This window comes from Lathyrus oleraceus, chromosome 3 (genome assembly GCF_024323335.1).
Source record: "Lathyrus oleraceus cultivar Zhongwan6 chromosome 3, CAAS_Psat_ZW6_1.0, whole genome shotgun sequence".
NCBI lineage: Eukaryota > Viridiplantae > Streptophyta > Magnoliopsida > Fabales > Fabaceae > Lathyrus > Lathyrus oleraceus.
In genome coordinates, this window is record NC_066581.1 from 188,235,227 (window position 1) to 188,247,615 (window position 12,389).

At 37.8% G+C, this 12,389-nt stretch overlaps 1 protein-coding gene across 1 annotated transcript; it reads left to right on the forward strand.

Annotated features, from left to right (window-relative positions):
- Positions 1-507: 507 nt before the first annotated feature.
- Positions 508-1,733, forward strand: LOC127130343 (protein FAR1-RELATED SEQUENCE 5-like). The gene is made up of 3 exons (XM_051059369.1): positions 508-609; positions 820-875; positions 992-1,733. The coding sequence occupies exons 1-3, from the start codon at positions 508-510 to the stop codon at positions 1,731-1,733; spliced, it is 900 nt and encodes a 299-aa protein (XP_050915326.1).
- The last annotated feature ends 10,656 nt before the right edge of the window (positions 1,734-12,389 follow it).

Below are 12,389 nucleotides of genomic sequence, written 5' to 3' on the forward strand. Positions count from 1 at the left end.
TTGATTGAAATTCTCCATAGGTTTTGGGGATTTTTAACACGGATTAATACCATATTTGTCAAGGTATTTGAGTTTAAAATTTAATAATTCCAATTTGTAATATGATTTCAATTTGAGAATTAAGCTTTATAAAGATTGATGTTGTAATCTTTAATTGAATTTCAAATTTAAGTATTCTGATTTTCAATATGTTAGTTGTTCATTAAGTTGAATAAATTTTATTTTAATTTACGAATTAAGTTTTATGATTAATGTCATTGTTTTTATTTGGATTTAAAATTTAAAGATTCTGATTTTTAATATGTTAGTTGTTCATTATGTTGGATAAATTTTATTTTAATCCAGGAATTAGGTTTTATGATTAATGTCATTGTCTTTATGTGAATTTCAAATTTAAGAATTTCGATTTTCAATTTGATAGTTACTCAATAAATTTTATTTCAATTTGGAAATTATGTTTTATGATTGATGTTAACTTATGTTGTGTTATATGTTGATTGGTTTCAAATGGATAACTACAGAGATTCTGTTGTGGTTGATTTGAACAATATTCATTACACATATTCATATGATGTTGAATATAGTTGTGATGAAGAAGTTAATGATGTTGTATCTAGTGAACATTAAAGTTCAAATAATGAAGATGATTCTAGTAATGACGATATTGAGGAATCGAAATAGCAGAGTGGTCAAATAGCCAAGCAGTTAGGTGATAGATTGGTGAGTATTAATTTCATTATTTCATATGAAATTTGTGTTATGGAATCGGAACTGTGAGTGAAACTTATAACTTTGATTATATGTATGGAAAATGTAAAGGTTTTGTCATTGGGAAAAGCGATGTTATGCGAAGAGGGTTTGAAGGTAGTGAAATGGTAGTAATAAGGCAGTATGTATGCAACAAACTTGAATTAAGAAATAAGAAGCACTTAGTTAGGGTAGATAGGAAAATAGATCATTAATGTATGACTCATACTAAATGTGCAACTAGGCTTCGCGTGCATTACAAATCCAAAAAGGGAAAATATGTTGTGTCAATTTTCGAAGAGACTCGTAACCATGAATTAACCCTGTCAAAATTTGTGCATTTACACCCTATTTATCGTCAAATATTTGAAGTAGATAAAGCTCAAATTAATGGTCTTCAGTCACATGGAATCAAAACATGTCATATAACGGGATACATGGTTGCTGAAAAGGGTCGATATAATGATGAAGGTTTTAGAAAGAAAGATTTGTACAATTATTCTGATAAAAAAACGTGTGCTATTATTAAAAATGGTGATGTTATTGTTGTTTTAAATCATCTCAACGTGAAATCATCCGTGGATCCTATGTTATATGTAGAATATTCAGTCAACAGTAATGGAAGATTTAAATCACTTTTTTGGACAGACGACACTAGTATATCAGACTATTTATGTTTTGGCGATGTTGTTGTGCTTGACACAACTTACAAGAAGAACAAATACAATTATTTATTGGTTACATTCTCTTGGTGCAACCATCACTCACAGACTGTTATATTCGGTGTTGCATTGGTGTTAGATGAAACGACAAAGACGTATAAGTGGTTGTTGAGGTGTCTCTTAGAGTGCATGAAAAATAAATATCCAAAAACAATGATAACAGATGGATATTGGGCTATGAGGGAGTCTACGAAACATTTTTTTCCTGATGCGGCCCATCGGTTATGTGCTTGGCATTTGAGCACAAATGCAGGTGAAATATAAAGAAGTCATAGTTTTGGGATGGTTTTAAATGGGCAATGTACTCAAATTTTACACCTAAGAAATTTGAAGATTTTTGGTCAAATCTAGTTAAGGAGAACGAACTTGAAGGAAATGCTTGGGTTGCCAAAACACATGAGAACAAGTCACTTTGGGCAATTTCATATCTACGTGATGGGAAAATAGCAAGTGTACTATTTTTCTCACTGTAGTAATAAAAGGGAAATTCCCTGTTTGTCGATCTCAAGGACTGCTTGACGATACAGAGTTTATAGATTGTTTCAATTAGACAAAAGCCTTTGGTTTTTGTGTTGTGAGTAATTATATTACCAATTGCAAATAAATAAAATAAGTAAAAAGGTTGAACGAGAGACAAATGAGAGAAGATTGCTAGGGTTCGGTGAATGAAACTTCATGTAACAGATATAATTTATGAAGGCTTAGACAATAATTTTGTCCAATTAATTCCGGTCCTCAAGGGTATCTATTCCTAATTCCTTAGTGAAAAGACCTTTGATTATGTAACCTAATTAGTATGTCCATAAATAATTAAGTTCATACTCAAGCATTCGAATATCAAGAATTACCGGTCAGATAGAAAATCCCTAGTCCTAGGTTATTTTTACTATCCAAAATTCTTATACATATCAATGAATAATTGTTGTCCAGCTTAAACTATTCATATTAATCATCATTCGTTGGTCCGACGAATAAAGCAAAAAGAACGGTAATAAGAACAAATCAATGGAAAAGAAGAAATAGTCAATGCACTCATAAACATAAAATCTGTCACATTCAGAATCAGGGTCACCCCCTAGCAATGGGGGGGTTTAGCTACTTATAATCGAAATAAAAACAAAGATTAATATTGTTGTCATTACAGAATTTCTTGAGGAATCAATCTTCAATCGTCGGAAAACTCTTGAACATATGAATCCTATGATAATCGTAGAGTCTCCAGGTCTCAAACGCGTCTCTCTTTTCTCCAAAAATTGTCCAACCCCTGGAAAATCGTGTTCTCCCCTCTAAATAGTTATTCAGTTGAACTTTTCCTGATTTTGGGCTTCATACGCGTATTGCCCAGTCTCATACACGTATTGCCCAGTCTCAAACGCGTATTGCACGTAAGGCAGCTTCTGATACGCGTATTGCCCAGTCTGGTACGCGTATTGCCCAGTCTGGTACGCGTATCACCAGAAGCTTGTCTTTTTGCTAGATTTTCCATCCCTCTGGTCATATACGTATGATACGCGTACTGGGAAGGTCCATACGCGTATCATGTAAGGCCATACGCGTATGGACAGCGGGTTCTCCAAGAATTGATTTTTTTCTTTCGTTTTCTTACTCGGGCTTAATCTCGCATCTGACGTTTGATTTCCTGAGCTTCCAGACTAGTTTTTGACCTGCTAACATACCAAAAAGTGTAAAATATCCTCAAGAAACTCATAAGTAACAACACACTTTATATTATAGAATTGAGCTTATATCTAACTAAAAATGTTTCAGTTTACACAATTTACCTGACTTATTTACGGTTAAATAGTGAAATGTCTAGCATAAATGGTGACTGATCACAACCCCAAACTTAGCTTGTTGCTTGTCCTCAAGTAACATTTTATTACCATCAAAGATCATGTCACCCCAAACTTACTGTAAAACAGTTCTTACCACAATACTGCTGAAATCTTTCGCACTGGACCTCTTGATGTTTTTTCAGGTTTTCTGATTTTTCCACATAACCAATGAGCTAGAAACTCTTTCCCTCAGAGCTATGACTTTACCTGTCAGTTTATATCACACTCTCACCAAGTCTCTTTGGGTTAAAGTGTTATCACTCTCAAATCACAATATGCAATATCAAATCAGAAGTTTGAATAAATTCTCTCATCCTATCAACATGTACAATCACACACACTTTTTGAGGTCTTTTGGGTTGTAACGGGGCTTTGGTTTAGGTAGGGTATGAAATTGGAACAACGGTTTTTGGTCTTTTTTGGTTGTAACGGGGCTTTGATTTAGGTGGGGTATGAAATTTGAACAAATGTTTTTGGTTCAGAGTACATGAACTCATTCTCTCACTACGTTTCTTTCCTATTATTCATGTAGGGTTTTGTAATCCTCTTTTCATTTTATCTATAGTGAATGTAGCATTTTTCAAAAGCTGTTCTTTTATTGTTTTTCGCTTTTCTCTTTCTTTCTTTTCATGTTGTTGTTGTTTTTCTTTTTCTTTTTCTTTTTCTTTTTTTTTCTTTTTTTTTTTTTTTAATATTTTTTTTATACTACATTCACTTACTGTTCACTTACTGCTCACTTACTGCAAAGCTACCCCAAACTTAAAGGTTGCTATTCCAACAGCAACCCCAAACTTAGATAGAAACGTAGAGCTGACATCAATCCTCACATACTCTGAACAGGGTAGGATATTTACAAGGTCATGGGTTGAGAGAAAAAAAATGGGTATATCAGAAATAAATGATTAACAGGCTCAACAGGGTGAAACAATGGATAATAATAATAATGGGATGGCTAGAAAGGCTCTAGGTGATAAACAAAAATATGCCTCAGTGTGTGTATTCGTACAACTAATAATAACAAAAGAACATACGCAAACCAAGATTGATAAAGACATACCTGATATCTCTCATATGATGATAAGTGTTTGGCTTTTTCGGATCTCACCAGGACGGGTTAAGCTGACTTGTTCTATCATACCTCTGAGTTCAAAGCTCATGCTCGTGGTTCTGATGTTAATCTTAACCAGTGCGTCCAATCATAAACAATAGTATCTACAGTCAGGGGACTGAAAGAGAGGACGCTCAAGTATTTGGTGTAAGTGATCAAGATAACCAATAGCCAGACATAGTCACATATCTAACGAAATAAACAGGAAACTGGAGGTAAACAAAATCAAATTCATTAGATTAAGACAACCCATAATAGGTGATTACATCAAAGCAAAAGAAAATAAAAACTGAATAAACCCACAAAAAAAAACAAAAAATACACAAAGAAAACCAAAAGTACAAAAAAAACATAACATAATCAATCACCCAGTCCACCGTCCTGCATATGAGTGTCAAAATCAATCTCATCTGTCGGATCCAACAGAGTGTGCCCCCGTGCGAAGGCAGAGATAGGCGTCAACGTCTCTGTGTGGCCCGAAGGAGTATGCTGCTGCTGAGGTGGTGTCTGGTGCGGTGGCTGCTGCGGAATCTCTCCCCCTATCTGAACGGGCTGGTTCCACCAAGGAAAGGTGAATTGTCCGTAGTGAGGTGCTGGAGGCGGTCCGGAGAATCTATCTCTAAAGCGATGTGCCTCTTCCCAAAGATATGTCTGATGAGTAAGAACTCTCCCTGACAGTCCATACTGAAAACAGAAGTCCTGCATAACACAAAACTGTGACATATGCATCCGGTACTCCCGAGAGTTCTCATCAATCGGAGGAGGCTGAGGGGGCTGTGTCTTTGTAGTAGTCGGCTGAGCCTCCTGGCGCAGAGCACTGGTGCTGCCCTCCCTATCATGTGGTCGCCTCAGAGGTCGGGGCGGATCATCTGTGACCGTCCTCTCCTTCATCCAATGGGCGTTCAGTGGTGCAGCCGGTCGCAACATAAGTGCATCAGGGAAATCCGGAACACCAGCTTTCTTGCACAACAGTAATTAGTTGTCCAATATTCACCTGTTTCTTCTGCAGGATCTGATGAAGAAGCAGGGCACGCTCCGATATCAATTCAGACCCGCTCCGATTAGTGCTTAAATTATGATGAATGAAATATGCCATGGCCTTAGGAATCGGAGCTAGATCAACAACCATAATCTTGGCCGGAGAGATTTTTGAAGTAGGTGCCCAATCATGACCCGGCCTAATCAGTGACGTTTTCATTTCATTGTATGGCCAGTAGTTCTTGTCAGACTGTTTCACTTCGGCAAACGGGCAAACAGAATCATAGAATTTGCATTTCAACACACTGTTAATCGTCTTCCCATCATATTTGATAACCTTGCCCCTTACCCATGAAACGAACGCTGCATTCCCTGTTGGGTCTTCTTCATCAGATGTTACCCGTAGTGCATTAGCGTAGAATTCCCAGATCAGATCCAGCGAAACCGGTTGGATTTTGTCATTGAAGTAGATTAACTTCTGCTTTTTAATAATAGCAGTGACCTCTGGAAACGTGTCATTCTGATACATCCAATGTTTCTCTTCGACCATACTTCGACTCTTGATTTGCTCATATCTGGCTTCATGGTATGTGGTCCGGAATGTGTTGACCTCTTCTGGTGATTGAGACATGATATGGATCTGTAGCTGAGTAAAAGAGAAAAAAAACAGAGAGAAAGCACAGCAATACGCAAAAACACGTAAGGAGAAAAGTGAGAAAATGAAGTCCGTACGGACAAAAAATTATATAAACAAATCCCAAATACTCATACGCGTATGATACGCAGCCAATATGCGTATAAGGCTCCCATACGCGTATCATACGCGTATCTGGCTCCCATACGCGTATCATACGCTGATGGAACTAGTGAAAAATGTGATTCACGTAACAGATCACGTATCAGAGCCTGATACGCGTATCACAAGGTCCCATACGCGTACCATACGCGTATCACCAGAGGGGTGATATTTTTCCATCCCATACGCGTATCATACGCGTATCACCAGAGAAGTGATATTTTTCCATCCAATACGCGTATCATAAAGTGCATACGCGTATTGGCCTTTTTTTTTAAAAAAAAAATCCCCCTTTTTTTTTTCTCTTATCACTTTCTCGACAAAATTAACATAACAAAAACAAAACAATTGCAAACCTCCCTTGGGTTGCCTCCCAAGCAGCGCTTCGCTTAACGTCGCATGGCTCGACGGGACACATCATACTCAGATGAGTTTAACTGTGTCAATTGGTCCCCCTTCACCGAGATTATATGGTTTCAACCTCTGACCATTAACTTTGAAGGTGTCGCCATTCTTCTCATTTTTAAGCTCTATTGCTCCATGAGGAAATACTTTGTTAATGACGAACGGTCCAGACCATCTTGACCTCAATTTCCCTTAGAACAGCTTCAACCTGGAATTAAACAACAGTACGAGTTGTCCCTCCCGAAATTCCCTCTTCTGGATCTTTTGATCATGCCATTTTTTTGTTTGTTCCTTGTAAATTTTGGCATTTTCATAAGCTTGATTCCTGAACTCTTCCAACTCATGAAGTTGAAGAATTCGGGACTCACCAGCTTTGAAAAGATCACAGTTAAGGAATTTGGAGGCCCAGAAGGCTCTGTGCTCGAGTTCGAGTGGTAAATGACAAGCCTTACCGTAAACTAGTTGATAGGGGGACATACCTATAGGTGTTTTAAATGCAGTCCTGTATGCCACAATGCATCATCCAACTTTACTGACCAATCTTTCCGAGAAGCACTTACCGTCTTTTCTAAGATCTGCTTTATTTGACGGTTGGACACTTCCACTTTAGCATCATTTGTTGGTAATGCCACAGCCTCTACCCACTTTGACACATAATCGACCGCAACCAATATGTAATTCTTACCAGATGATGGCGGAAACGGTCCCATAAAATCAATACCCCAAACATCAAATAGCTCCACTTCTAGCATGGAGTTTTGCGGCATCTGATTCCGCTTTGTAATGTTACCTATTCGTTGGCACCTATCACATTCTCGGACTATAGAATTTGCATCCTTGAATAGCGACGGCCAATACAAACCCGATTGGAGGACTTTTGCTGCAGTTCTATCTCCACTGAAGTGTCCACCATACTCCGAATTATGACAAGCTTTCAGAATGTCATCTTGCTCTCTTTCTGGAACACATCTTCTGATCAAACCATCCACTCCCTTTTTATAGAGAAATGGATCATCCCATAGGTATAACCTGCAATCATAAAGAAACTTTTTCTTTTGGTGAGAATTAAAGTCATCAGGTATAACCCCACCTACCACATAGTTCGCATAGTCAGCAAACCATGGTATCTCCTGAACAGCAAGTATTTGCTCATCAACGAATGTGTCCTGAATAGGATGTTCTTCCTCAGTTTCTTTGATTGGGGACATGCGAGATAAGTGGTCCGCAACCGTGTTCTCGCACCCCTTTTTGTCTTTGATTTCCAAATCAAACTCCTGAAGGAGGAGGATCCATCTCAAAAGTCTCGGCTTTGATTCCTGCTTAGCAAACAAATACTTTAAAGCAGCATGATCAGTATACACAATGACTTTTGAACCAAGCAAATATGATCTAAATTTGTCAAAAGCATAAACCACGGCCAACAACTCCTTTTCGGTAGTTGCATAATTCATTTGGGTCGGGTTAAGGACATGACTAGCATAATAAATCACATGCAATAATTTGTCCTTTCTCTGTCCTAGGACAGCCCCCACAGCAAGGTCACTTGCATCACACATTATTTCAAAAGGCAAGGACCAATCGGGGGCGATTACAACAGGTGCACTGATCAACTTACTCTTTAAAGTTTCGAAAGCTACCATGCAGTTTTTATCAAAATTAAATTGCTTGTCCTTGACTAGCAAATCAGTCAATGGTTTGGCAACTTTTGAGAAGTCTCTGATAAACCTGCGATAAAAACCTGCATGACCCAAAAAACTCCTTATCCCTTTTTCATTCACCGGAGGTGGGAGGTTAGCTATCACCTCCACTTTGGCTTTGTCCACTTCAATTCCTTTGTGGGAAATTTTGTGTCCTAGCACAATTCCTTCCTGCACCATGAAATGGCATTTCTCCCAATTGAGAATAAGGTTAGTTTCCTGACATCTTTGCAAAACAAGAGACAAGTTAGCTAAACAATTATCAAAAGAAGAACCAAACACAGAGAAATCATCCATAAACACCTCCATATACTTTTCAAGCATGTCGGAGAATATAGACGTCATACACCTCTGAAAAGTAGTTGGGGCATTGCATAGCCCAAATGGCATCCGTCTGTAAGCGAAAATACCATAAGGACATGTAAATGCAGTTTTCTCCTGATCTTCCGGGGCTACAACAATTTGATTGTATCCCGAATATCCATCCAGAAAGCAATAATACTCATGACCTGCAAGTCTTTCTAACATTTGATCAATAAAAGGGAGAGGAAAATGATCCTTTCTTGTTGCAGTGTTCAGTCTTCTGTAATCGATGCATACTCGCCACCCTGTCACTATGCGAGTTAGGATCAGTTCATTCTTTTCATTTAAAATTACTGTGGTTCCTCCTTTCTTTGGTACCACATGCACAGGACTTACCCACGAGCTGTCAGAAATGGGGTAAATCATTCCCGAATCCAACAACTTTACAACCTCTTTCCTTACCACTTCTTTCATTGCTGGGTTTAACCTCCTTTGTGGTTGTACTACTGGTTTCTGATTATCCTCCATCAGTATCTTATGCATGCATACTGTGGGGCTAATCCCTTTTAAATCCTCAATAGTCCAACCAATAGCACTTTTATGTTTCTTCAGTACCTGTATCAACTTTTCTTCATCTATGGCATTTAGCTCAGAACTGATAATAGTAGGACAATTTGTTCCAGATCCTAGAAAGACATATTTAAGGTTTACAGGTAATTGTTTTAATTCAAAATTTATACCTGGTTTACTTACCTTTTCATCTTCTAATTCTGGTGAAGCTCTCAGATCCTCCCACATGCGTGGTTTGGATTTCATCCAAAGGGGTTGTGTATCCAGCATGGCAAGCACTTCTTTTTCTTTTTCATCATCATTCTCTTCAATCTCTCTGACCGACAGACTAAGAACTCTTTCCAACGGTAATTCAGGAAACTTTCTTTGCATTGTGCTAGTTACCATTTGATCAATTACTTCCACATAGTGGTTTGTACACATATCCTCTTTATGTTTCATAGTATCTCGGACATCAATTCTGAGCTCTTCGTCATATACCTTTAGGGTCAAGGTACCTCCCTCATTGTCTATCATGCATCTACCTATTTCTAAGAAGGGTCTGCCCAGAATTAGAGGTATCTCTTCATCTTCTGGCATTTCCAAAATTACAAAATCAACAGGAAAAACAAATTTATCAACTTTGACCAGAACATCCTCAACTACCCCAAAAGGTATCTTCACTGAGTGGTCAGCAAATTGAAGTGTCATTATGGTATCTTGAACATTTCCAATTCCCAACTTCCTATAAATAGACAAAGGCATAAGGCTAACACTAGCCCCCAAATCAATCAACGCCCTTTTGAAGGACCTATCTCCAATGGTACACGGGATGGTCACAGAACCTCTATCTGGCTTCTTCACTGGAATCTTCATACCCTGCAAAATAGCACTACAAGTTTCAGTTAATATAACTGGATCAGTGTCAGTGGTGCGCTTCTTGGAGATGATGTCTTTCATGAATTTCGCATAGATAGGCATCTGCTCGAGTGCCTCAGAGAATGGAATATTGATTTCTAATTTCTTGAACAACTCCATGAATTTCTGAAAATTTTTCTCATCTTGCTTCTTCTTTTTGTTTCTTTGTGGGAATGGAAGCTTAATGATGTAGTCATAGTCAGAAACCTCTGCAGATGCTTGTTTGCATCCTCATTTATCTTTCCTGCAAAAGGTTTGCTTTCTAATTGACGGATAGTTGAGGGGTGTAACTGGAAATGAGCAACATTAACAGGTTGGTTAACAATGGTCAACCGCACTGCTGGGCTATTCTGTCTGCCATAGTCACCTAAAAGTCTTTCCGCTGGGGGTGGGTCTGCAGCCATGTTTACAGTGTCTGGATGTGAATCTGTGTCTGACTCAGATTTTTCGGAGTGAACAGAGACTGGTGTGCCAGGTGTGACCGGTTCTTCGGTGTCAGAGTTTTCCAGTTTCTTTCTTCTAGCTTCTCTGAGCTTTGCGCGCAATGTTCTCTCTGGTTCTGCGTCAAAATGAAAATCAGCTGAGGCCTTACCTCGCATACACAGATTAGACAGAAATTAGTTATAATAATAATAAAAAAAATATAAAATTAACAGTAAATAAAATTTTGGATGCAGAGCAACAAAATTCTAATTGAAAATAAATTAATAAACTCTATTATCTTTGGCAGTCCCCGGCAACGGCGCCAAAAACTTGATGGGAAAATAGCAAGTGTACTATTTTTCTCACTGTAGTAATAAAAGGGAAATTCCCCGTTTGTCGATCTCAAGGACTGCTTGACGATACAGAGTTTATAGATTGTTTCAATTAGACAAAAGCCTTTGGTTTTTATGTTGTGAGTAATTATATTACCAATTGCAAATAAATAAAATAAGTAAAAAGGTTGAACGAGAGACAAATGAGAGAAGATTGTTAGGGTTCGGTGAATGAAACTTCCTGTAACAGATATCATTTATGAAGGCTTAGACAATAATTCTGTCCAATTAATTCCGGTCCTCAAGGGTATCTATTCCTAATTCCTTAGTGAAAAGACCTTTGATTATGTAACCTAATTACTATGTCCATAAATAATTAAGTTCATACTCAAGCATTCGAATATCAAGAATTACCGGTCAGATAGAAAATCCCTAGTCCTAGGTTATTTTTACTATCCAAAATTCTTATACATATCAATGAATAATTGCTATCCAGCTTAAACTATTCATATTAATCATCATTCGTTGGTCCGACGAATAAAGCATAAAGAACGGTAATAAGAACAAATCAATGGAAAAGAAGAAATAGTCAATGCACTCATAAACATAAAATCTGTCACATTCAGAATCAGGGTCACCCCCCTAGCAATGGGGGGGGGGGGTTTAGCTACTCATAATCGAAATAAAAACAAAGATTAATATTATTGTCATTACAGAATTTCTTGAGGAATCAATCTTCAATCGTCGGAAAACTCTTGAACATATGAATCCTCTGATAATCGTAGAGTCTCCAGGTCTCAAACGCGTCTCTCTTTTCTCCAAAAATTGTCCAACCCCTGGAAAATCGTGTTCTCCCCTCTAAATAGCTATTCAGTTGAAATTTTCCTGATTTTGGGCTTCATACGCGTATTGCCCAGTCTCATACGCGTATTGCCCAATCTCAAATGCGTACTGCACGTAAGGCAGCTTCTGATACGCGTATTGCCCAGTCTGATACGCGTATTGCCCAGTTTAGTACGCGTATCACCAGAAGCTTGTCTTTTTGCTAGATTTTCCATCCCTCTGGTCATATACGTATGCTACGCGTATTGGGAAGGTCCATACGCGTATCATGTAAGGCCATACGCGTATGGACAACAGGTTCTCCAAGAATTGATTTTTTTTCTTCCGTTTTCTTGCTCGGGCTTAATCTCGCATCTGACGTTTGATTTTCTGAGCTTCCAGACTAGTTTTTGACCTGCTAACATACCCAAAAGTGTAAAATATCCTCAAGAAACTCATAAGTAACAACACACTTTATATTATAGAATTGAGCTTATATCTAACTAAAAATGCTTCAGTTTACACAGTTTACCTGACTTATTTATGGTTAAATAGTGAAATGTCTAGCATAAATAGTGACTGATCACTACGCAATAAGTTTTTTGGTCGTATAAGAACTACGTCTCAATGTGAAGTTGTCAATGAAATAATCAAGACTTATGTAAGGAAGAAATGGTGCATTTTTGAATTTACGCATAATTTTAAACTGGCTTCGAGAGAGTATATAAATAATGAACTTGTTGCTGATTTTAAA

What these genes read in the sequence shown, in the direction of transcription:
- LOC127130343 (XM_051059369.1), top strand. Translation starts at nt 508, where the DNA reads ATGGATAACTACAGAGATTCTGTTGTGGTTGATTTGAACAATATTCAT. An exon ending in ATGAAGAAGTTAATGATGTT is followed by an intron (nt 610 to 819) that starts GTATCTAGTGAA and finishes GAAAATGTAAAG; the next exon opens with GTTTTGTCATTGGGAAAAGC. An exon ending in GGTTTGAAGGTAGTGAAATG is followed by an intron (nt 876 to 991) that starts GTAGTAATAAGG and finishes ATGTGCAACTAG; the next exon opens with GCTTCGCGTGCATTACAAAT.